The sequence below is a fragment of the Notamacropus eugenii genome, chromosome 3 (assembly GCF_028372415.1).
Source record: "Notamacropus eugenii isolate mMacEug1 chromosome 3, mMacEug1.pri_v2, whole genome shotgun sequence".
In the NCBI taxonomy this organism is placed as follows: Eukaryota; Metazoa; Chordata; class Mammalia; order Diprotodontia; family Macropodidae; genus Notamacropus; species Notamacropus eugenii.
The window spans coordinates 277,124,241-277,151,684 of NC_092874.1; the positions used below are offsets into that span (position 1 = coordinate 277,124,241).

Here is a 27,444-nt window from a genome sequence, read left to right on the forward strand (position 1 = left end):
CATGCTTTGTTTTTAAAATTATCCATTGTTAATTCTTTTCCTATTCTTGAATTGTCTTTAGGACCCTGGTATAAACACAAGTTTATAATTTTGTTGGATGTGTAAATACTCAGAAAATGAACTGTTATGTATAGAAAAAGGATAAAATCAACTAGCAATAAATGTAAGGTACTGTTCCCTTTCATATGTGAATGAGAGAAAAATAACTTTTCTCTATGAAATACTGTTAAAATTCAAGTATGGAAAAAACAGTTTTCACATAAAATATGATTAGACAATAGGGAGAATCAAGTAGAGAAGAGAAAAATGACTTGAGGTTACCAGGGTATTATGGTCCCTTAGCTTATTTACATGTAACATGTTAGAGTGTGAGAGGTGAATACTTACAATAGATCAAGTAATTGGACGCTACGAAACAAGAAAATCATGGAGCACTTAAATAAGGGTTGTTGGTTTCAAAACTAATAGAATTGTGGATTTTGTGAGTTTTGTCTCATAAGAGAAAGGTGAGTCACTGACCACCAATGAGCTCTGATTTAAGTCACTGATGACGGAAGGAGCCAACAGCAACAGTTAGTAAAAACAACAGTGGCTCAATAAGATGGCGGCAGGAGGTAGTTAGGTAGACAACAGAAAGGGTTAGCTGATGGGAAGGCTTTGGCTTCTTCTGTACTTTCTGTACTTCTTGAAGTTCACTGGAAAGAATTCTGATTTTTGTACCTTAGGTCCTCCTGCTACTGTGCTTTTTTTGCAGAGGTGGGGAACTATGGATGTGGAACATTGCAGATAATATCAGATTGTTTTTTTGGATCTGCTGGTTACTCTTCCCCTCCCTCTTTGTTCATTCTTTGCTTTAAGGAATGGCGAAGAATACATTTGGAAATGCAGGTGATTTCCAAGCAAAAGACATCAACAAAAATTCATTTTTAAATGTGCTACAAGGATTGTAATTTGCCTCTTGTCCTATTTTGTGAGACTCATTATGTACTTTCTCTGAGTGTGGCAGAGAAAATGATTTCTTCGTGTAATGGCCTGAATGACAACCCCCATGCTAAATCTCTGAGAAGCATTAGCCACATCCTTGAAATAACATGGTGCTGAAAGACACAAATCTGGGATTCCATGAGCAAGCTTTAAAAAAAAACCCCAACAAAAACCCAACAAAAAACTCTCCTATTTGCTCCATAGAGCAAAAAAGCAAAAGGAAAAATCTAGGTGCTTAAGCACTTACCATATCCTTAAGTCCAATTAGCTTGTCCCTTTATTGAGACTATGTTTGGAATGGGAATTCCCTGCTGGAGCAAAGGGTCCTTTGTATCCAGTTTCCATGCACCAATAAAAAACCCAGTCTTGTGACAAGCTGACAAAAATCACCTAAGTGAATTTGACAACGGAAACGGGTGTCTACTCATGTTCTTTCCCCGCCCTTTCAAGAAAACAGTCTGATGCTGCAGACCCAAGCCCCAGGATATCATTTCTGTTTGGAACACCTGTTTTCCATGGATCATAACTCTGAGTTAATACCACTCATGCTTCAAGGCTTCTCATGTATCATCCCAACCCTGTTTACCTCCTGGGTGGAAGAAAAATAGACATGGGAATTTTTTTTTAACAGAGTGAAAGAATGAGCTTTGTCATCCTCATCTGTGGGGGCTAGGCAGGGCCAGAAGCCAACTTGGCAAGATGAAAGGGCTTAATGCCATAGGCCTGTCAAAAGAATGACAGGCTAGAACCAGGGTAGAAAGGAAAGGAAACTTTAACTATCCAGCTTCTGGGAAAAGTGTAACCCACTAAGATTTTACCAAGATCCATATTTAGGTTTCAGAAGGCCACACATGGATTTGAATCAATATTGACTTGTATAATAACAATTGCTATCTACAGAATGCTTTAAAGATTGGAAAAGTGAGAGCGGAGGAAAGGGAGAAGAGGAGATAGGAGAGGGATGGAAAGGAGAGGAAAAAGGAGGAGAGAGAAGGGGAGAGAAAAGAGAAAAGGGGAAGAGAGAGGTGGAAGGGAGATGATGACAGAGCTGGAAAGGAGAAAAGGAGAGAGCAAAGAGGCAAGGGGAAGGAAAGAAAGAGAGGATGATAGGGAAGAGAGAGAGAAAAATGGAGAAGAGGGAGAAAGACAGGAAGAAAGGAGAAAGAGGAAAAGGGTAGGAATAGGAGGAGAAAAAGTTGGGAAAACAGAGAGGGAAAGCTAACAGACTGTATACACAATGACAGAATTAGAGCTGGACTGATAAACTCCCTTTCCTTCTTCCTCTTAAGAAACAAGTAGAAAGTTCAAACTTCAAGCTCAGGGTCAAAGGTTTGAATCTATAAATGGAGAGAGAGAGGCCTCTGTTCTTCCAGAAACCCATAGTATTCCTGATCTTTGATTACCGGACTATTTCCATTTGTACCAAAAGAAAAACCTATAAGAGCAAGCTCAGTCTTCTGTTGCAACAATGACCTTGCAGGTGTTTTTACAGCCATGTTCAAACTCTAAGAAACAGATTTAGCGGGCAGTGGGCATTTTTTAAAAAAATGATAACAGCAGGGGAAGGCCAACTGGCTCGATATCGCTCACAGGTAAAGATGAGTCATGGTTGCTCTCTGTTTGGGTGGCTCAAGGCTCCATACATTTTTCTTCTCAGAAAATATCTATTTGTGATTTCTTACAGCTAGGAATAGCTATCCCAGAGTTCTGGTGGCGAGATTCTTGGATGAATCTTTGACAAAATAAAATACTAGCTTCCTCTTGGTGAAAGGAAGGTGGTGGAGGGCAGGTGCAGAATTTGGAGGGTTTATTCAGCTAAATCATCAGGAAGTAACAGCAATGTAAGAAAATTCTTTTTAAATATATGTTGCTGTTGTGGGGTCATTTTCAGTTGTGTCCAACTCTGCATCCCAGTTTAAGGTTTTCCTGGCACAAAAACTGGAGTGCTTTGCCATTTTCATCTCCAGCTCATTTTACAGATAAGGAAATTGAGACAAATAGGGTGACATGACTTGCCCAGGGTCATACAGCTAATAAGTGCCTGAAGCCAAATTTGAACTCAGGAAGATGAGTCTTCCTGACTCCAGACCCAGAGCTCTATCCACTGTGCCACCTGGCTGTAAATATATAAACCTGATGTTCCAAATGCAACTAGAACACAGACCTTTCGTTGCCCAGGAAATTTGCTTTTTTAGAGGTTCTCAAAATTTTGGTCTCAGGACCCCTTTATACTCCTAAAAAAGAGTGAGGTTTAACCATAGAGATTCTATAACTCTTGATATTTTATTATCATATTGTCTAAAATAGAACTTGAAGTCAACATCTTCCAGACTCCAAGTTGAGTCCTCTTAGCCAATGACTCCATATTAGAAATTCAAATGTTTTTAAATTTGTTATTAACATTCACTTTTTAAAAATTTTTAAGTTCCAAATTTTCTCCCACCTTTCCGTCTCAGCCCCACCCATTGATAAGGCAAGCAACGTGACAGTAATTATACAAAATATCTTAGTATTCTTATAAAAATAATTTTGACCTCATGGACCTCTGGTCTTGGGGGCCTTCAAGAGATCCCCAAATCATCCTATAAGAACCACTGATCTAAGTCATTGAGAAGAGAGGGTTGGACCAGCTGGCCTCTGAACTCCTTTCTAGCCCTACCTCCATCTAGGATCCAATGAAAAGTTAAATCCATTTGGAATAACACATGAACAAAGAACAAAGGCACCTTCTCTTAGCCTGTGTGAAAGCTAGGATGTCTTTCTAGGTTTCTAGGCAATGAATAAGGTTTTCTTCTCACTAGCATTGAGCTTAAAATTGTCAATGAGAACAGGCTATTTGAATGCAACAAGCATTTCTATTAAGTGCTGGCTGGCTATGTGCCAGGCACAGAGACACCCAATACAAAAGAGCCCCTACCCTCAAGAGGTTGACATTCTTACAAATCTTGGCTGAAGGTTATAGCCTCCAGATTTCTACTTTATAATAACCCAAACCAAGTTTGGCAATGTCCTAAAACCACACCCCACACCCCGCAAAAAATGTCCAGACATTCACCAAGGATTTGGTGAAGGATTGAGTTGGACACAAAAAATGACATATTTCCTGGGGTAAAAAACTGCTGTTTAGTAAACATTAGATCCAAGATTTAGAGCAAGAAAGGGACCTTAGTGGTCATCTAGTTAACCCTCCTCATTTCATAGATGAGGAAATTAGGACCTCCAGAGGAGAAATGACTCACGCAAGGTCCATACTGCAAGGTCAAAGACAGCTTTCTTGGGTCTAAGACCATCAGTTCTACTTGATTTGGAGAATCAAATCTCAAAAACAGATTATATGTTTAAGCTGCTCAAAGCACTCTGCCTCATGAACCTCAGACCTACTCAGGCACTCTGACTGAGGCAGACAGAGAGGGTTGCAGTGACTTACCCCTGCTGAGGCATCCATTAGGGGCAGATCCATGCCAGGAACTCAAAATTGGACTCCTAATCCTATGCTCAGGCAACCAGCTCTCCTCTCTTTCCAATGAAAAGCAGGTGAATGAGTCTGCAGGGAAAGAAGGCAATCTAGCCTAGCAGGGCCTGTGGTGTGACTCACTCCACACTTGAGAGACTCTGAGAACTTTATCTCAGTGTATTGCTATTTGTCTGAAAGAACAGCAGCCCTGTGCACTGAAAGTAGATGGGGGGAACAAAAGGCCAGATTGTAGATGAGATTTGCTGGTCCCAAGTCGAGATGGCATGATTTCCCTGCAGAAAAGCGAAAGGAGATTAGAGCAGAAACCCAAAGAATGCCAGACCACCACTGACCATGGTCCACAAAAGGAAACCCAAGCTCAGATAAGTATCTTGGACAAAGGTCAAAGCAGAGACTAGAAAGGGAAAGGAAAACCTTTCCTTGTTTAGTCTTCTGAAACCTTGGAACAAATATTGGCTCAAGTGGGAGTCTGAAGGTTTCTACTCCAGGCTCCACGATTCATTCATTCCTTCCTTCATCAGCAGCTATTATATGGGACACTCTGTAAGTACAGGTCACTAAACTAGCTCCATCACCAGTGAATGAATCCCTCTCTTGACTTCTCTGCCCCTCTCACCAACAGCTCACGTGCCTTCATTTTGTGGTTTTTGAATCAAACAAATAGCTCTTGACCTCCATGCCTAGATCAATGTTAAATTTAGTAACTAATAGCTAGTACAATCATTAACTAGTATTAGTAACTAGTATATAGCCAAGTGGAAAATACCCTTCTAACCTAAAAAATCAAGATGATGATACGTGCAGGGCTCACCATACAGGGTTGCAGTAAAGACACCAATAAATCATGATGATATGAAGTGTAAAGTATAGCAGAAAAGGACCAGAGATAGTCCTTCTGGATTCAGAGGTGGAAGAAATCTCAGAGGTCATTGGTTCAACATCTTCTTTGGATGGGATTTACCATCGCAGAAAATGTTTTGAAGAAATGTCTGGTCATAAATGCCACCAAGCAGATCATACCTTGAACAGAAGGTTAAATCCCTAGAAAGTAAGGGATCTTCCTACTGTCTTCACAATTCCCATCTCAGTCATTTTAGCTAATTTTTAAAATTTAATTTAATTTAAAATTTAAGATAAAAATTTAAATTAAATAGTTTTTTAAAAAATTAAAGCATTTTATGAAAGAGATTAAAAAAAAAAAACCAGATTGCACAAAGGCACAAGTATTTCAACAACCATACTAATAACATCTAGTGTCCATACGGTACTTTAAGGTTTGCAAAGTGCTTTATAAATGTTACAAATATTTTTAAAATATAATTTTATATGGTAATATTTACACAGATAGAATTATATTTTTCTCAATAAAGACACATTTTTATATTTGTGTTGTTGCTTAGTCATTTTCAGTTGTGTCTGACTCTGTATGATCACTTTTTGGGATTTTCTTGGCAGAGATAATGGAGTGGTTTGCCATTTCCTTCTCTAGCTCATTTTATAAATAAGGAAACTGAGGCAAACAGGGTTAAGCAATTTGCCCAGGGTCCCACAGCTTGCAAGTGTCTGAGGACAGCTTTGAACTCAGGTCTTCCTAACTGCAGGCTGGAAGCTCTTTCCACTGCACCACCCACCTGCTGCCTTTCATAGTATTTACAAATATTTTATCCTTTGAAAATATCTCATTTTATCCTGGGAGGTAGGGTACTATTATTATCCCTATTTTATAGTTGAGGAAACGGAGGCAGTCAGAGACATGCTAAGGGTAACAAAAGCTAGCAAGTGTTTGAGGCAAGATTTGAACCTGGGTCTCTTTGACTCCAGGACCAGCACCCTATCTGAACACAGAATATCCCTAAATGAAATTTGCTCAGATAGATTCTCATTTTGGCATCAGAGTTTCATGACTGTTATAATTTTATGGCTGTCTCTTTGATCTGAAATATTTTAATCACTGGAAATTGGATATTCTTTCTATTTTGCTGTTAATTTACAGGATAAGCCACCAAGTAGGCAGTGAGGTGGTACAGTGGATAGTGCCAGGCCTGGAGTCAGGAAATGTGGCCACAGGCACTGACTGGCTCTATGACCCTGGGCAAGTCATTTAACCCTGCTTGCCTCAGTTTTTTCATCTGTAAAATGAGCTAGAGAAGGAAATGGCAAACCACTCTAGTATCTTTGCCAAGAAAACCCCAAATGGGGTCACAAAGAGTTGGATGTGAGTGAAAAAGGACAAGAGGAAGTGAGTAACCTCTCTCCACCGATGCAGTTCAGCTACCATTCTCTGCTGATGAAGAGTTTTAGAATGTTGTAACATAATACTGGGCAGTTTACACTTGAGGTAAGAACCAGTCTGTGCTTTAAAAAGTTAAAAATTAAAACACATTAACAACTGCCTCTCTCCTCCTGTTTTTAGTGGAAAATATCTCCATTACAAAGTACAGAGGAAAACATTATACTCTTTCCAAAGGGATGTCAGACTGAAACAAATAGAAAATTTAATATGCATATCTGAAAAGTCTTCTAAGTGGGTCCAAAAAAATCAATTTAGGATGATAGATTTAGAGTTGGAATGGAACAGAAAGACCATTAAATCCAGCCTCTTCATTTTACAGATTAAGAAACCGAGGCCGAGAGAGGATTAAGTAATTTGTCCAGCATTATGCAGTTAGTGAATATCTAAAACAGGATTTAGAGCCAAGGTCTTCCTGGCTCCAAGCTGAGTCCTCTTAGATAGTAGCTGGTCGAAAAAGCTCATCTACGGACGTTAGCAGACTTTGGGGTCAATGGGCCACAAGGTGATAGAAAAGCCTCAAACAAAAACTCATGGGATATCAAAGGGCTGGTGCCTCAGCACTGGTTGGACCACGTCTGGAGTTCTGGATGCCCCACTTTAGGAGGGACATGGATCATGTGGAAAGCTAATAAAGACAGACTAGGATGCTGAAGGACCATGAGTCCATGACATATAAGGCTCAAGTGAAGGAAACAGAGAAGGTAGCAATCTTCACAGAGAAAAAAAATTAGACTCATTCTGTTTGATGCCCAAAGCCAGAACCAGAAACACGTAGGAGAGAGAAGCTGCAAAGAGATCAGCCTAGTTTTTAATGTCAGGACAAACTTCCCAAGTGTTAACTAAGGAGAACAGGCTGCCTTGGGAGGCTGTGAGTTCCAGATGATTGGAGAGGTCTTACAACAGCATAACGTAAAGTGAGGACTCTGTGATTCAAGAGAATTTTGATTCTCCCACAGGATTTTGGGATCCACTACCCACCATTCCTGGACAAATCCCAAGTTCCCCAACACCAAAGGCTTTGGAAGGCACTCTCTCCCAAACTCTTCCTTTTTTCAATGCTAGTTCAATTTTGCTTCCCATCAGGGAGAAAAGCCTCAATTAGCTGGGTGCTAATAAGGTTCTTTAGAACCTCTCACCATCATGTGTTAATCTCTCTTTTAATAAGGAGGGAGTTAGTCAAGGGTTTCCTATAATTAGAGGGCAAAACAGCAATAGCAATTACATCATAGCTGAAACCACCTGGCATAGATGCCCGCCATAAATAACTTTCATTGGAAAGCTGTGAGCCTAAGTAAACAACACACAGAGAGAGATTCTCCCATAGAAATGCCCTCGACTCATTCTTAATGAGTTGAACGTAAACCTCTTGAGAGCAGGGACTATTAAATACTGTCCTTGAATTCCACTACCTCATGGAAAGAGGAAGATTAACCGTCTACTAAGCACCTACTGTGTGCCCAACCTTGTGCTGAGCAGTTTACAAATATGATCTCATTTGATCCTCACAACAAACCCGGGAGAGAGGGAGGTGCTATTATTATTACGCGCATTTTACAAATGAGGGAAACTGAGGCTGAGCATAGATAAGCAACTTGCCCATCATCACACAGCTAGTAAGAACGCCTAGACTAAAGATCTCTAAAGTTTCTGGTGTGATTTTAAATCCCATCTTTATTCATGCGAATTGGTAAGGCTTTTACCCAGTTAAGGGAAGTGAATTTACTGACAAAAAGTTTCTTTTTAAAGTGGTCAGTGGGTTCCATAGCCCTAGGATCTGTAGGGTGTACCAGCTCAATCTGCACGGGATCTCCAGAAAGTATCTACTCCAATTGGCTCTGTCCTGGCAAGCTTTGGTAAAGCCATTCCAGGTAGAGCCATATTAAACCTCCTCCTAGCTCAAGAATACTCTCCAGAAGTCCAGGAAGACAACAGATAAGAGGACAAGGGGAATGAGACTCTGCCTCATTAAGGGAGTGTTTTGGTTATTTGCCCTTTCAAGTCCCCCCAGAAACAATACAAAACAGAGTCTTCTGGCTTCCTCCTCCTAAGAAGTAGCAGCTAGTTTAAGACTGGATGTAATCAGGGCAACAGTACCAGATCCTCAAAGGAAACCACCGCCCCACCCCTCCAAAACAGCATAATCTTACTTAAGTTAAATGTTTTAAAAAATGTGTGGATGGGAGCAAGCCAGACTCCTTTGGATTGGAGCCATATTGGGAAGGTCTTTAAAGACAAAAACCAAGGAATCTGTATTCTATTCCAGCAGTCATGGGGAGGTTTGGAAGTCAACAACCAATAGGAGAGAAGTGAAACAGCTGGCTCCTATGGCTTCTCACACAACTAGTCAGTGACACAGCTTAGACCCAAACTCCAATGTCCCAGGTCTTAGTCTCTTTACTTTATTGAGGTGAAGAAGCCTCCCCATTGCTTCATCCAATGGTTTGCCAAGACTGATGACAGCTTTTCATGTGATGTGCTGGTCTGGGAGAGGGAGGGTGTCAGGTCTGGCCAGGGAGGTGGGGAAAGGAAACAATTCCTCTTCTGGTGCCTTTCATTTCTACTGAGAGCAGTCTAGTATCTGTTGTAGTTTCACTGAAAAGAGGGTGTAAATGAGGCCAGAGCGATATGACTCACAAAGACTGAAAATCCCATTCTCTGTCTGAACTTGTATTTCATTCAAAGGAAGCAATCCATTGGCCACCAATGAGTCAAGACACGAGCAGGTCAGTTCTTCCATTTTCCTTTTGCTGCCTAACAGAGATGAAACTGAAAACAAAGAAGGCGTTCTGTACCTAGACAGAATGGGGCTATTTTTCGTTTATGGCAGGTGAAATGGGAAAGCTCAGAAGACAAGTTCAAGCCCATAGGGCCTGCCCTTTGCACTTCAAACACTAGGGAGGTGGGGATGGTCAGCACAAGAACTACGAACATGTAAACAAGGCCAGCTATAAAAATTTATTAGGGAACACTGTGAAATTAGGATGACCAAGCTTGGTCCTCCCAAAAAGAGACAACTCCTTGGTAAGAACAATGCATTTAGTGGTGATATGCTGGTTAGTTTTGTAGAATTTTTAAAATTTCTTTCTTATGTCATTTGCTATTGTTCAGACTTTTCAGTCCTGCACAGTTCTTTACCATTTGGGGGTTTTCTTGGCAGAGATAATGGAGTGGTTTGCCATTTCCTTCTCTAGCTCATTTTATAAATAAGGAAACTCAGGCCAACAGGGTTAAGTAACTTGCCCAGGGTCACACAACTAGCAAGTGTCTGAGGCCCCTACAAAGATAAGTCTTCCTGACTCCAGGCCCAGCACTCCATCTACTGTACCACCCATAACAGCTCCTAATTGGAAAGGTAAAAAGACAATATTTTGGGAAGTATGGGTAATATATAAAGACAGAAGACAGAAAACTATTTTCACAAGATTTCATCAGGAAATGCTATGAAATTATGTTTGCTGACCATACTGGGTCCAAAAAAGTAATGTAAGAAGGTACCTGCCCCCACTTTTTTGGCAGAAGTGTAGGACTATGGGTATGGAACACTGAATGATAGACTTTTTTAGTGCTGATGAATTTTGCTGAACTGGGGTCTTTTCTAATAAATGACATAAAAATCAAATATATCAATAAAATTCAAAACCCAAAAGACCCTCTGTAAAATCGAATCCAATTGCCTGAAATCAGGGAGAGTTCAGTCAAGTTACAATTAGCATTAATTGGCCTACCTACATATTAGTACTATTTACCAGCTGAAATCCACTCCCCAACAAAGTGCCAAATTCTTTACTACCTTGCAAACAGAGAAGACCCTCCCCCCCCAGTTAAATCCTCCCCAGCATTGGTTTATTTCTTACATCCCAAGCTGTATAAAGCTAAGGGAATGTAATTAAACCTCATCTGGTCAGATGTCTCCTACTCTCTGATTTTTATCTGTCATGGAAGTCTAGACTCTTCTTCTCCAATGAAACTACATCCCTTGGTTGCCATGAAACAGAGATTTTAGCTTGTTACTATGACTTATCAACCAATCTAAAACACAGTCTTGAGTGACCCGAGATGATCCCTTGTCATTCTTTGTGTTTTAAAAAAACAAGTGCTATTAATGCCTTTGGTTCTTATATTAGAGGCCTTTTTATGTATTGTGTGGCCTGCAACCTTCTTTGGGTCCCTCCCTTGTAAATCTTAACAACAAAACCCAATCACTGTAAAAACAACCAAGCATCGGGGTGGCTATGCATGCAGCATTCAGTATCCATAGTCTCCACTTCTTTGTAGAGGGGAAGTAGGTTTTACTATCTGCTTCTTCCTCTGCAAACATGATTGGTATTTCTCCTTCCCTTCTCTTTGAAGGTATTTTTTAAATAGCTCAGCATGGAATAGAACAGTCACTGAAAATTAACACAAGACCTCTCCCCCTACACCAGGGCTGGGGAATCTACAGTGTCTGGTGTATAGTAAATGCCCTATCTATATTTTTTGTTGTTGATCCATCATGTCTGACTCTTCATGACTCTATGACTCCATTTAGGGTTTTCTTGGCACAGATACTGGAGTGGTTTAACATCTAAAGATAAAGAAACAAATAAGAATAGATGGATAGCTAGGTGGCTTAGTGGATACAGCTCTGGTGTAGAGTCAAGAAGACCTGAGTCCAAATCTGATCTCAGACACTTCCTAGCTGTGTGACCCTGGCCAAGTCACTTAACCCTGTCTGCCTCTGTTTCCTCAAGTGAGCTGAAAAAAGAAAAGGCAAACTCCTTCAGTCTCTTTGCCAAGAAAACCCCAAATGGAGTCACAAAGTTGTCTGACACAACTAGATGACTAAATAACTAGATAGCCAAGTCTTTCCTTTGAGCCCAAAGTAAAAGTTTCAAAACCAAATCTTTTCAGGGTGAGAATGTTTATTTTTTTTAAAAAGAGGCTAATATTTTAAATGCTAAGAAGGAGAATATTTTCAGGCATTCTTCTACAAGGTGTCTTATAATCTTTGCAAGCAGACTTCCCAAAACCCAAGTTGCTCTTGAGCAAACACAGGTTGGCCATCAATCACCAAGACACAATACTCATTTCAGCCAGTTCTTTAAGCTGGCCAAGAGCTTGTTGTGTCTGACGAGAAAGGACACTTCTCTCAACTATACGGACATGCTTTATAATCTGACAAGGGTCATACCGGCCTTTCAGAAAATCACTGGCATGGAAAGCCACTCACTGTGTGACTCAATTTCAGAGGTTCCGTAGAATGAAAGTGTCCAGGAAAGGCAGTGGGTCAGAAACTAGCCGCTTCTATCCCCCAATTGCCCTCCTCTCACTTGGGAGGGCTGCAATCTGTACCCTGCTCTCTTCTCCATTCCCATTCCCTGGATAATCACCAAGACTGCTTCCTGCACCATTATTCATATTCACACAGCCTTTCATGTCTGATCAAAGCACTTTCCTTATAGAGTCAATGAGCTGGATAAGACCTCTGAGGCTGTTTGGGTCAAGCTGTACTTAGACTTGACTCTCCTCTAGAAGATCCCTCGTGAGTGGTCATCCAGCCATTATTGGAAGGTCTCCCAGGGATGGGGAGCTTACCACCTGCCCCGAGGCACCTCATTCCACTTTTGGACAGTTCTGAAGGAAAGGCTCTAGAGTGAGAGGTTCTGGGTTTAAATTCTACCCATGCTAAAACTTACATGCCCTGTGACCAGGGGCAAGTTTTTTTTATCCTCCTGGTCCTCAGCTTCCTCATCTGTAAAATGGGGTTAAGACTAGAAGATCCTTCAAATTCTAACTCTATGATCTGATGACCTACTTTTTAGGAAGGGTAATATCTTGGTGTAATAGAAAGAGTGCTGACATTGGAGTTGGAGAAACCGGGTTCAAATCCTCTTGGCCTCAGTTTCCTTATCTGTAAAATGAGGGGGTTCAGCTAGATCAATTTTTTTGGTCATTCACCACTTATGGTAAAAAAAAAAATCAAGTATACAGCCACAAAATATGTATATTTATTTAAAAATTATGTAATGTCCTAGCTATGTAACCCATAAAAGCCATTTAACATCTATGAAGTTGCTTATCTGTAAAATAAGAGGTTGGGCCCTTCTAGTACCAAGCTATGACCCTAGGACTTGGTGACTCAATCTGATCCACACAAAGGCCTCCACCCTCTGCCTCACTGGTCACTGTTCCAGAAACACAGAGTTTTATCTTTTGAGAGGTACCTGGCAGTCATAAGATGATCTAGGAGCAAGGGACAGGGAAGAATTTACCCAACGGCACCTCTGCCTCAAGGTTTGGGTAGGTTATAACCCCATGGGGTTAATGTCAGGGCAGAAGTGGACAAGCTTAGGAGCTTCCACAGCAGGGCGTGAAGGGAATATTGAGGGACAGATCATTGTTGATGGGTAAACACAGTTGTGTTGGCTGTTACCAGAATGATGAGGTTGGATTCCTCTGCACAAGGTGATCATATACCTCTTGGGGTCATATTCTGGATCCCAAGTAGGCCTGGCTGGCCTCTGAAGCCCCTTTGAGCTCAAGTTTTAGAATCCTACAAAGTGGTTTCCCTTATATCAAGCCTAAGATTCACCTCTTTGCAAATTCCACCACAAAAATGCCCAAATCTGTTCTGTAAGGGGAAGTAGATCAGACCCCATTCCTCCTTCTCTTAAGAGTTCTTCAAATACCTTATGACAACTAACAGCCTATTACCCTTCCCCAACACACACACACACACACACACACACACACACACACACACACACACACACACACACACACACACACACACACACACACCCTATACCTCTTAAGGCTTCCTTTCTCTGGGCTAAACATCCCTAGTTCTTTCAACCAGTTCTCATAGAGCATGAACACCATCCATCACCATTCTGTTTGTCCTTTGGATATGTTCCAACTTTTGTCAATGTCCTTCCTTAAAAAAACAACAACAAAAAACCAGCAGTCACATTTGAACATGAAACTCCTTAAATGGTCTGACTAGGGCAAAGTGTAGCAGGACGGTCGACACTCTAGTCTTGGACACCATACCTCATCTGCTTTGACTTTGTTTGGTCTTTCTTGGCTGATATCACCCTGTTGATTCAAGCTGTGCTTGTTATCCACTGATCCTCCAGATCTGTTTCAGAAAAATCGTTGACTATATCCACTCTCCTCACCTTCTCTTGCATTTATGAAGCTGATTTTTTTTTTACACCTAAGGAGACTTTACATTTGTACTAATTCAACAACCTCATTACATACTTTAAAGAGGAAAGTAAACAATTTTCAAAAGTTATTGACCTGTTCCTTCACTGTTCATTTCCTGTCTGTGTATATTTGTACAAACATGAAGGGAAATGCCTAAACAACTAAAATGATAATTAAATTGATCCAAATCTGTCAGATGACTTAAAGAAATTGTCAATGGATCTAATGAATATAGATGCAAAAATTTTAAATAAGATTTTAGCAAAACGAATACAGCACCTTATCACGAGAATAATACATTATGATCAGGTAGGATTTATACCAGGAATGCAGGGCTGGTTCAATATTAGGAAAACTATTAGCATTATCAATCATATCAATAACAAAACTAACAAAAGCCACATGATTATCTCAATAGATGCAGAAAAAGCTTTCGACAAAATACAACACCCATTCCTATTAGAAACACTGGAGAGCATAGGAATAAAGGGAACTTTCCATAAAATAATAAGCAATATCTACCTAAAACCTTCAGCAAGCATTATATGCAATGGGGATAAACTAGATGCATTTCCAATAAGATCAGGGTAAAACAAGGATGTCCATTATCACCACTATTATTCAATATGGTACTAGAAATGCTAGCTGTAGCAATTAGAGAAGATAAAGAAATTGAAGAAAGAATAGGCAAAGAAGAAACTAAGTTATCACTCTTTGCAGATGATATGATGATATACTTAGAGAATCCCAGAGATTCAAGTAAAAAAGTACTTAAAATAATAAACAACTTTGGCAAAGTTGCAGGTTACAAAATAAAGCTGCATAAATCTTCTGCATTCCTGTGTATTAACAACAAAGTCCAATAGCAAGAGACAGAAAGAGAAATCTCATTTAAAGATAGGGAAGACACTATAAAATACTTGGGAGTTTACCTGCCAAAACAAACCCAGGGACTATATGAACACAACTACAAGACACTTTTTGCACAAATAAAGTCAGATCTAAGTAAGTGGCAAAACATCAGTTGCTCATGGGTAGGCCAAGCTAATATAATAAAAATGATAATTCTACCTAAATTAATTTACTTATTTATTGCCATACCAATTAAACTATCAGATAATTATTTTCTAGAGCTGGATAAAATAATATCAAAATTCACCTGGAAGAACAAAAGGTCCAGAATATCAAAGGGACTAATGAAAAGAAATGCTAGGGAAGGTGACCTAGTGCTACCAGATCTCAAATTGTACCACAAAGCAGCAATTATCAAAACCACTTGATATTGGCTAAGAAACAGAAGCGTAGACAAGTGGAATAGACTTGGCACTCAAGACACAGTAGGCAAGGAATATAGCAACCTCCTGTTTGATAAACCCAAGGACCCCAGCTTCTGGGATAAGAACTCACTGTTTGACAAAAACTGCTGGGAAAACTGGATTACTGTGTGGCAGAAACTAGGCATAGACCCATCCCTGACAATGTACACAAGAATAAAGTCCAAATGGGTAGAATATCTAGGTAAAAAGATTGATACCATGGACACACTGGAGGAGCAAGGAATAGAGTACTTATCAGATTTATGGAGAAAGGAAGAATTTTTTACTAAAGAAGAGATAGAAAGCTTTATGAAATGCAAGATGGAAAATTTTGATTACATTAAACTGAAAAGTTTTTGCACAACCAAACCCAATGCAACCAAAATTCGGAGGGGTGTAGTAAATTGGGAAAGAATTTTTATAGCTAACCTCGGGGATAAAGGCCTCATGTCTAGAATATATAGAGAACTGACACAAATGTACAACTATACAAGTCATTCACCAATTGATAAATGGTCAAAGGATATGAACAGGCAATTTTCAGAGGAAGAAATTAAAGACATCTATAATCATATGAATAAATGCTCTAAATCACTTTTGATTAGAGAGATGCAAATCAAAACAACTCTGAGGTACCACATCACACCTATAAGATTGGCAAACATGACAGAACAGGAAAATGATAAATGTTGGAGAGGATGTGGGAGAGTTGGAACACTAATTCATTGTTGGTGGAGCTATGAGCTGATCCAACCATTCTGGAGAGTGGTTTGGAACTATGTCCAAAGGGCTACAAAAATGTGCATACCCTTTGACCCAGCAATATCGCTACTAGGATTGTATCCCCAAGAGATCATAAAAATGGGAAAGGGTCCCACATGTACAAAACTATTTCTAGCAGCACTCTTTGTAGCTGCCAAAAACTGGAAATCAAGGGGATACCCATCAATTGGGGAATGGCTGAATAAATTATGGTATATGAATGTAATGGAATACTATTGCACCGTAAGAAATAATGAACAAGAAGACTTCAGGGAGGCCTGGAAGGACTTATATGATCTGATACTGAGTGAAAGGAGCAGAACCAGGAGAACTCTGTGCACAGCAACTACCACAGTGTGCAAGAATTTTTTCTGGTAGACTTGGAACTTCGTAATAACACAAGAACTTAAAAAAAAAAAAATTCCAATGATTTTCTAAGGCAAAATGCCTTCCACACTCAGAGAAAGGACCATGGAATTCAGCTGCAGAATGTAGCAGATCATGTTTGTGTGTGTGTGTGTGTTATGTTGATTTGTTATATGATTTCTTCCACTTATTTTAGTTCGTCTACATGGTGTGACTATAGTGAAAACGTATTCAATAGGAAAGTATATGTAGATCCCATATAGAATTGTATGCCATCTTGGGGAGGGAGGCGGGTTCTGGGGGATAGGTGTGGCAGGGGCAAAAATCTAAGTTTTATGGTAGTGACTGTAGAACATTAAAAAAAAATTAAAAAAAAATAATAATAAAAAAAGAAATTGTCAATAGAAAAAAAAAAAGGTGACCAAAGCCTAACCAGTGGGAAGCATTATGGTATTGTGGCCAAAGCTTTGAACCTGGAGTCAGAAGACCTGGGTTTAATCTCTTCTCTGACATTTCCTAGGTAAGTTACCACGAGCAAACCTCAGTCTCCTCATCTATAAAATGGGGATGATACCTAAAATACTGATTTCAAAGAGTTGCCATGAAGATCAAACCTTAAAAAAAGCTATCTAAATAGGGGTTGTTGTTATTTATTTTGGCATATACTGATGACACAAAAAAATAATGCAGAGGTTGGATGACTAATTGGGGTGTAGGTTCTGTTATGATGAAGATTCCATCCATGTATGTATCAGACTTGGTAAGCACTGAAGTTATTTATGATTCTATGTTGTATGCTTAAATAAATTATTTCAATAATATCTTGACTAAGAAAAACCCCAACCATTTAACGTGGTAAAAATGGAAGAATAAAAGACTGCATATAATAGAAATTTGTAGTTTCACAGACAATCCTTTTTTATTTTTGATTCTATAACATATAGAATACTTATATATATATATACTTATAGTATATAATATATACTTATTTTTGAGTCTGTGATATATAGAATACTTACATATACTTATATAATATATTATATAATACATAATATATTATAATATATTCTATATGTTTATATATAGAATATATATTATGTATTTTTATATATTCTATATATACTATATATTTTATATATTCTCTCTATATATTTTATATAATCTATATATTTATATATTCTATATTCTACATATAGAATATATAGAATACTTACATTTATCAGAATTTTTAAAGTAAGGGAAAAGTACTCAATATAGACTCAAAGAACCTGAGTTCAAATCCTGACTCTTCTATTTACAACAAAGGTTGTAAGGTCACTCTCTCTTGTGAGTCACTTCCCTCTAGATCTCCAATTTCACAGTGGGATCAGACCCCAGCAGCCCCTTATTCCAACTTATACACCAAAGGAAATACCTTCATGAAGACTTCCAAGAAGAAAGAACTCACTACTTGTTGAAGCTCTCTCTCTTAAGGAATTTTTCCTGATTTTTTTTTTAATCAGTGAAATGAAGAGATGGGTCTCAGTGATCTTGAAGGTCTCTTTCAGTTCTCAATCTATGCTCTAATTTGTATTTGTGCTTATGAAAATTAAAAGGAAAAAATGTAGATTGGCCAATAAGGCTGTGGTACCATGATGTGTCACCTGACCACCATGGACCTCCACATCTCCATCAGTAAAAGGAAAAGTGTACAAGGCTTGACAAATCTGATCAGTTTCACTGTGAAATTCACCAGGGATTTCAGGGCATCTTAACTTCCCAAAAGATGTGTCCTCCCTCCTTACTCATTCCATTTTTACCATTCTAGGACTTGTCCCTGGTCAGGGTCCACCAGTCTGGGCAGTGGCAGAGACCCACCCCAAGGTTCACAAGCCCATCCCACCCCAAGCTTGCTTTGGCTCACATCTCACCTGCTCATCCTCTTTCAGTCTCCTAAGGGGATGCAAGAAGTCCCTGGACCAGATGTGTCGGGCTCCCTCTAGAGGATGCTTGGGAATCTCCTGCCATCAAAGAAGGATGCTTGGATAGGGCTGGCTGGCATCTTGCTGGCCAGAAAGTGTCACAAACTCAGCCCTTCCATCCACTTTGGCTTTTGGGCAAGTCTGTCCAAAAATCCTAGCTACAGGATCAGCACAAATGCTTACTTTCCTTTCTTCTACCTCTCCAAATCTATCTTCAAGAACAACTCCCTGAATATGCGGTTCTAGGATTTCAGAGGGTTTGAGAATTTGCATGAGGAAAAGAAAATGGCATCTTAATTTTCCCTCATAACCTCTACTTGAAATTTAACATTTCCTTCAATTACAGATGTAATATTTATAAAGAACATTAATCTGAGAAAAGGCCACAGGTTCCTCCAGACTGCTTTTTAATTTTTTCTTTATTATTTTTAAAATTTTTTCTATTTTATTCTAAACAATATCATTTGTTACATGAAAGGGCTCTTTTGGATGGAAGAAGAAGAGAGATACAAGGAGAAAATTAGGAAAGGTTAAAAACAATAGAAATCAATAAAAATTTATTTTAAAAAACATGACTACTGAAAATTAACATTACCTTGAATGACGATTTTAAGAAAAAAAATGAGTGAGAAGATCAATAGATTTCTCCAGACCGTTTTTTTTTAATTTTTGTCTTTATTTTTGTATTATTTCTTTTATTTTAAACAATATTCTTTGCTATGGGATGTCTCTTTTGGAGGGAGGAAAGGGAAAATTATAAGGAGAAAATTAGGGAAGGCAAAAACAATAGATTTCAATGAAACCTTTTCTACCATTAAGGATTTTAAAAATTAATCTAAAAATGGATACATAGATTTTTTTGGTGTGTTTTTTTAAAACATATTTTTTGTTATAGGAAATGGCTCTTTGGAAGAGAGGAAGAGATACAGGGAGAAAATTTAGGAAAAATTAGGGATGTAAAAAAATGGAAGATATCAATAAATTTTTAAAAACATGACTGTTGAAATTTATTATCTTTTAATTGTTAATTAAATTAATTAAAAATAATCTAAAGCATCCATAGATTTCTCCAGATTGCTTTTTCTTCTTTATAAATATATTCTTTGTTTTATGGGATGGCTCTGGGGGAGGGGGGAAAGGAAGAGCTACAGGAAGAAAATTAAGAGATCTAAAAATGAAATATATCAACAAAAATTTACTCTACAAAACATGATTCTGAGGAGGGGTCCACAGGTTGTACCAGACTGCCAAAGGGGCCATGAAACAAACAAACAAAAAAACTCAAGAATTCCTTAGTCTACAGAAACCCTTCCAAGCAAAAGTAAAAATGGTCAGCCTGGAAGTGAAAGGTAGCTGATACGAAGAGCTGGATCTAGAGTTATAAAGAACTGAGTTCAAATCCTGCCTCAAACCCTTATCAGCTATGTGACCCTGAGGCATCTCTGTCTCAGCTTTATCATCATCCACATCGGAGCATTTATCCAGCGCCTGCTTTATACCAGGCATTGCTAAGCACATCTCAAATTTTATCTCACTTGAGTCTCACAACAAACTTGGGAGGGAGGTGCTATTATTACCCCCATTTTAGAGTTGAGGAAACTGAGGCAGGCAAAGATTAAATCACTTGTCCAAGGTCACACAGTTAGTAAATAACTGGGACCAGATATGAATGCAGGTTTTCCTGATTCACTGATGATGGGTTTCCTAATCTTTAAAAATAAGGGGGTTGGACTCAACAATCTCACTCCAAGGTCCCCTTCCAGTACTAAACCTATGACCCTATGAATTCAAGCTTACCAAGAATCTGGTAGGAGCCTACCTTTTCAATCAGTCCCCTTTCCCATGCCTTCTACGCCAGCAAAATTGAGTTTGACACCAGGCTTTTGCTCTGCTGGTCCATATGACTGCTAGCTGCACTCCTAACCCCACTGCAAAGCTAAGTTCAAATGCCAACTCTGCCATGACACCATCCTTGTATCCAACCAGGCATTAATGGTCTTCCCCACCCTCCTCAGGTGTGATATAGCAGTCTGTTCTTCATTTCTATGTGCATCTTACACCCCAAGACTACGGAAGCTGCATTAGAGGATGGGGGCCATGGCCTTGTCTAAATTTTAACTCCCCTAGATCCTACCTCTTAATAATAAAGATTTGTTGAACTAACTTTATTAGTCACAGTTTCCAAGAGTTTGTATTTCATAGATAACCTTATATTAATTATGCTGAGCCACAAAAGCCTGCTCAGAGAAATCCCTGAGCATAGGAAAGAAATCGGTTTATGGGTCTGTGATGACTTCTGTCCCTTAGATTAGGGAGCTGGTAACTAGAGCCAAAATATAACTAAAACATAAAATGCCAGGTAGAGTAGCTATTAATGACCCAGTTACTGCAAACTGTGCTATTGAAATGTCAGCTACTATTTTTTTTAATGAGGTATGGGGCAAGACCTGTGAATTATTGGTGTAGGAAACTGGATAAGTGAACTCCTTCTCCCAATGCAGATATCTCCTAGGGTCAATTGGACACCTGGCTCTCAGTTTGAATTTAACCCCAGCCTCTCTTTTGGGCCAAATGTCATGGACCCCCTTCTAGCTCTAGCTAAAGGATTTCTGGTTTCCCCTGAGAAATAGGTCCATGCTTCCAGATCGCCAGAGTGCCAACTAAAAATAAGTGTCTGCTAATAAACATGGAATCCAAGACTCTCCAACCAGGCCAAATGTACTCCAATCAGAAATCCCCCTTCCCCATTTGCCTGTAAAGCAGGTTCCATGTCTTCACAAAAGCTGTCTCCCTCCTCATTTTTCAGATTTCTCAGCAATGAAGGACAAACACACACAGCTTTCTTCAAAGTTGAGATCAAGAGTCATTTCCCTAAGGAGGCCTTCTCCCAACTCCCTCCAATGACTTATATATGCTCTATATTTAGTTATATAGAGTTAGAATGTGAACTTGGAGGCAGGAACTCCACTCTGTCTGCCTTTCTTTGCATCCCCAGAACTTACTTAGCACAGGGTCTGCTCAAGTTAGCTGCTTCCTAAATATCTGTTTATTCTACTTATACATGACAGAATATAAACCCCTTGAGGACAAAGCCTGCTTTGTGTATTTGTTTCTCCAGTGTCTAGCATGGTACTTGACACATGGTAGGCACTCAAGTCACTGAGTTATAACTGAACTACAGTTTAAGCACAGCGCTTGTTGAATGAATGAATGAGGGAGAATTAACACTAGGAGAAACAGAATTTAAGAATATTTCAAAGGACCAAGATGTACCAATTGATAGTGCATTTAAAAAAATTCATAAGAAAAATATACTAGGATGGGAATTTTTATTTCAAAGTAAAACAACAGCAAAATGTTTTTCTCAATTGATTTGCCTGGTCCTTCTAGTAAAGTTCATTTGTTCTTCTCTTTTTGGGCATCTCTTACAAGTTGGGCTGAAATTTGTCTTCCTATATTACTTCTCTCCAGTCCCTGCTTCTATCTTTGCTTGCTGGGTCTAAACAGCGTAAGGTAAAGAATCGCACATGTTTATTTCTTTTTCCTAGAAGTCTCTGAAACGATTATAATGGCAGGACTTTCTCTCCTTGCCATCCCCTTTATAATTAGAGGAAGATTAGTAGCAGGTACAGATAAAATAAAGATGTAGATATATTAGATGCATCCATGGTATGTAGATGCATACAATGGGCCCAGGAGGGCCTGAGAGATCTAGGTTTTGACCTAGGAGATGCACGTGATATCCACAGAAAGATGACTTTGTCACTGAGAGTTAATTTAATTGGAAGAGTTTTCTTGTGGCATCAGTTGGACCAGCTGAAACAAGAGGACAGACAGGGTGAGTGAGACAGTGAAACAGCAGGACAGACCAGGCAGAAGTTAAATTAAGGTCTTAAAGCCACAGGGGAAACAGTTTGAGGGTCAGATAAGGAGCTCTTTCCTTCTAGGAGTATGGAGGACAGGACAAGAGTTCTAGAAATGGCAGTGGTAGTGGTGGGGAGAGTGCTGCTGAATTTAATAAAAGCCTGTATGTACTCAAAGGTCTGGCAGCAAGGTACTGTCTAGGACTAAGCAGCAAAATTAACCAATTTGGCCCCAAAAGTAGAGTATAATGGAGGTGGGATGTGGGTGGAGGATGAGACTAAAATCTAGACAGGCAGGAACCAGACTGGGGAAAGTATGAGGAAACAAAAAAGATCTTGAAGTGGAGGAGGGCGGTATTCTTAACTTTTCCTGTGTTGCGCACCTCTTTGGCAGTCAGCCTCACGAAGGCTAACAGACCCTTTCTCAGAATCATGTTTTTAAATTCATAAAAAAAAAATACAAATGATTGCAAAGGAAATTAATACTGAAATATGGGTATCAAAATATTGCCAAAAAAAAAAGTTCACAGAATCAGGTTAAAAAAAAACTCTGCCTAAAGCTCATCAGGGTCAGTGTGATTAGGGAAAACTTGAGATAATAATATGAAATGATAATTATATGGCAATTTCTGGGTTGCAAAGCATTTATACATATGAGGCCTATTCTGTAAGGCAGACATTAATGGTACTCTTAATCCACTTTTACAGATGAGGAAAGCGTGAGACTTTTGAAGGGTTTAAAAGCAAAAAGAGCTATTAAGTCTCAGAGGCAGGATTTGAACCCAGAACTTGCTGACTCCAGGTCCAACATTTTTTATCTACACTGTGCTAGGCACCTTTTCATGAAGGTGTTCATTCACCTGGATCCAGAGGTGGAGAACCTGAGACCTTAAGGCCACATGTGATCTTCTAGGTCCTTAAATGTGTTTTTTTGATTGTAGCCAAATTTTACAGAATAAATCCTTTTATTTTCAGTAATACATTTTTGTTCATCTTTTGTATTTTTATCTGATTTGGTTAAAGTTTAATTAATCCGGCCTTCCAACATGAAAAGGTTCCCCAATCCTGGCCTGAAGCAAAAACCTGAAGACTGAGTTAACAGAGTTGGTATTGGGGGGCAATGAAAAGAAATGTTTGGCTAGAGAGGCAGTGAGGAGTAGTGGGGATGGGGCTAGCTGAGCCAGGAAGACCCCTGGGTACAAATCCCATACTAGCTGTGTGACCCTGAGCAAGTCACTTAGCTTCCCAGGAACCCCAGGCAGCTCTCAAAGACCAGAAGCTAAGTAAAGATCTGCCTTGGGGGATATAGTTTCCTCACTGAGAGTTCCCTAAAGATGAACTCTGTCTGAGTTGTGAGTTCTCATAATGATCCTTTGTGGAAACTGATGAATTTGAATTCAGGGCACAGGGTATGAGAAGAGACAAGGAGGTGAGAGTGGTCATTAATCTAACCACTCTTCTGAGGGTTGGTAACCTTGGGTAAAGTCATTCTCCCTTCCCATTCTTAACATATGAACATCTCTGAGCCTCAGTTTTCTCATCCGTAAAATGAGAGAAGTCCATTTTACAGGGCTGTTGCAAGGCAGCAAGGGTGGCTTCCTCTGAGGGAGGTACAGAGCCTCAGTTCAAATGCTGCCTTCAAATTGGGCAGTATCACTGAGCAAGTCACTTACAACTACTTTATGCCTCAGTTTCCCCATCTGTAAAATGGGCAAGTAATAGTGCCTCCCTCCCAGAGCTGTCATGAGGATTAAAAGAGCTTATATTTTTAAAGCACTTTGTAAACCTTAAAGTTTTATATAAGTACTATTATTATTGTTAATTCCCCATCTGTACGAGAGGACCAACAGATGCCTTCTATCATCATTTTTAGCTCTAAATCCTTGATCCAATTATCGTTCCCAAGCAGAGAACCCACAATCTGCCTATGGCCCTTGGAGGCTAGGGCTTCCCCTCTGAGGCTCCCTTGCATCTTCTCTGTATGAATTTCGCGTGTATCTAGCTACATCTCTTTGAGGGCAGGGTCCTATCTTTGCCTTTGGCATGCAATAAATAATTAATAAATGCTTAACGTTTGATTGGCTGGTTGAGCCATGAGTTTCATAGGCATTTAGAGACGCTGATTGCTTTACAAATCCAGGACATACATTCAGTGAGACTGGAGAGCAGGGAAATGATTATAATCATGAAAAAACCATCAAAATCCTTGCTTTCCCAAGTCTGCTGGAGTGAAGGCAGAACCAAAGCCTTTTTTTTAACTCACTTTTTTCTTCTCCATGTTCTCTAAGGCTCCTTTTCAGCTCTAAAATTGAGTCTACAATTATTTCTGCGTGAGCATAAATGTTCCGCCCCAGAATCTCCCTGATAAAGAGCTATGGGGAAACCGACAGACTTTGTTTTAGACAGCCAATGGAGCCCTGGAGAACCACTGTATATGTGTTCCATTTGGCCCTCAAGAAAGCCTCGATTTTGTCGTCACTCAAAAGACGCCTGGTTTAGGTTACAAAGAGCAGTAAACACACACCATCTTACTAGAGAACCTGCTGGTTGCCATGGCAATTAGTGATCCACGTGCCTTTCTCTACTTCAGCAGCATCGCTCTCCTCTCTGAATTAAGGCAAAGAACTTGACTGAGACTCTTAAAACACTAGATTTTCTTTTCACTGAGGGGAAAAAATATCCGAGGTTGGTATCAAAGGGACAGCTCCAAGGTTTCTTAGCAAACATTTTTTATTTCAAAGGTCAGTATATCAACTAAGCAGCAGAAAGATGTCCCAGGTTATCTAGGCTAGACTTTCTGCCATCTGGTACAAAAAAAGATGACAATCAGTAGTGTCCTATGGGGAAGTAGACCAACCTAGAGGGATAGTCATTCAGAGCAGGGGTACACTTGGAACCTGGATCAATTTCCATTCCAGAGGCCCCTGGGAATAAAAGGCAGGTCACTCCATAGGACTGTACTAGAATGGCCTTCAACAATCACCTAGTTCAACTTAGATGCAGACAAGGAATTCCTCCTATAAAATCCCTGATAAGTGGATTTAAAAGCTTTCAGTGAGGGACATCCCAATAGCTCCTCCCAAGGCAGTCTGTTCTTTTGCTCAATTCTGACTGCTTAGGAGTTTTCCTTTTATTACCTATCCAAAAAGCAATGAAGAGAAAATTCACTTCCTATTAGAGATGAACTGAAAATGCACAGACACATAACATTTTTAGAGATGGCTAATGTTGCTTATCTTCCTTGGATTATGGAGTTATGTACTGAGGACTTTATTATTTTTAAAATTTGTTTAATGTTTAATAAGGACAGATTAATTTTTAAATGTTAATTAATTGCTAATTTTTTTAAAAGAAAAAAATGAGAACTCTTTAGGACTGGTTCAACCAGTCCTATTTTCACCCTAATATACGAGCACATGGTCCATATTTCTCTACTTTGTCTCTGAGGATATTATAGAAACTAGTCAGCCAATAAACAGTTATTAAGTTTTTACTATGTACCAGGCACAAGGAATGACAAAGAAACAGTCACCACCCCTCATGGAGCCTTTCTTAATTGTCATATTCAGATCCAAATACTCATCCAACAAGCATTTGTACTGTGTTCAATATTCGGGGAAGGCGCTATGTGAAATTCTAGGGATAAAAAAGCAAACCAAAAAAAAATGCTGCCCTCAAACAGCTTACATTCTATTGGATATACCATAACTATGACATTGCCTTGGTCTAATAGTCTGGTGATGAGAAAGAAAATACTGGGAATTTCTTTAAACTTGAATGTGCTCAAGGAATTCTGGGAAAAGGGTATGTCTAGAAAGGGTCCATCCACCTTGGATTTCCCTGATCTTACTTCCTAAAGGAGGAAATAGGAAGGGGGGGGAAGGGAAAGGGGAAGACTACTCTTAGTTGAATAGGCTGGATTGCCCAAGAACCCTATTAAAAGGTACAGAAGAAGAGCTATCTATTTAATGGTTACTACTGAGAAGGCTCTCAAAATATTTTTTACTTACAGTCTTATCTTTTACTGTAAGCAAGTGTGTGGACATACTGCAGGAGGGGAGGGAAAGAGAAGGTAAGGCAATTCTAACATGCCAGAAAGAAAAATGTTCCACAGAGAAATGCACAGTAAGATATCCCTGAGATATCACCTCACAATCAATCCAGTTGGGTAAGATGCTAAAAATGGGGAAATTCTTTATTGGGGAGCCCTTGAGAATACAAGCTCACCAATTCACTGTTGATGGTGCTAAGAATTCATTGAACCATTCTGGAAAATGATTGGGAATGAAGAGACAAGAGAAAGAAAAGTCACTCAATTCTTCATGTCTTTCGACCATGCCCACTGCTGGACTTGGATCCCAAGGTGGTTTTGGGGAATAAGAAAAGGACTTTCCCTTCCTGGTTTCATTGTATGTACTACCAAAAAAGATGGAAACATCCTATGAACTCAAGGGATAAATGGTCAAACAAATTCTGGCATAGGAATGTAATATATGATGGCAAAAAGTCTAAGAAGGAAGGAGGGTTTATTGAGTATGGAGGACAGGTTCCAAAGTATCATAGAATGGCTTAGAAACACAAGAAAATCATATTGGAGTGTGTCTTCTAGGATCTAAAAGCTAGTCTGAACTTTGTCCAAAATCAAATGGATCCTTAAGAGTTCATTGGGTCCAAAGCTCTCATTTTACAGATGAGAGAATGGAGGTCTAGAGAAATGATATGAGCTAGCCTAACTCATATGTTTAGTTAGTAGGAGAGCCAGGACTCAAATCCAGGTCTCCTAACTTCCAATTGCAGGCTTTCTTTCTTTCTCTTCCTTCCTTCCTTTCCTTATTTCTTTAATATAATACAAATATTTATCAAGTGCCTACTATAACAAGGGACATGATGAGAGAGACCACAGCAGAGAAAAAAGAAAGCCAGGCTCAGAGTCAGGTTCGATAGAGTTCCATATAGAAGTCTGACATACACTTAATCTCCCTAAAAGATTCTAATGTTTCAGAAAAGTAGATTAGCATTGGGCAACTAGGTGGTAGAGCAGACAGAGCACAGGGCTTGGAGTCAGAAAGACTCATCTTCCTGAGTTCAAATCCAGCCTCAGATACTTCCTAGCTGTGTGACCCTGGGCAAGTCACTTAACCCTGTTTGCCTCAGTTTCCTCATCTGTAAAATGAGCTGGAGAAGGAAATGGCAAATCACTGCAGTATCTCTGCCAAGAAAACCCCAAATGGGG

General features: G+C 39.4%; 1 protein-coding gene across 4 annotated transcripts in view; it reads right to left on the reverse strand.

The window, feature by feature from the left end:
* TMCC3 (transmembrane and coiled-coil domain family 3) overlaps window positions 1-27,444 on the reverse strand; it is a 172,707-nt gene that overhangs the window by 55,853 nt on the left and 89,410 nt on the right. Inside the window, exon 1 of one of the 4 annotated variants that reach the window (XM_072655598.1) lies at window positions 4,412-5,628. The exons of the other annotated variants lie outside the window; for them this stretch is intronic. Within the exon in view, the coding sequence (XP_072511699.1) occupies window positions 4,412-4,444 (33 nt within the window). The 5' untranslated portion in view covers window positions 4,445-5,628. Of the gene's footprint in view, window positions 1-4,411; window positions 5,629-27,444 lie in introns of those variants that run through there. 4 annotated transcript variants of the gene reach the window in all.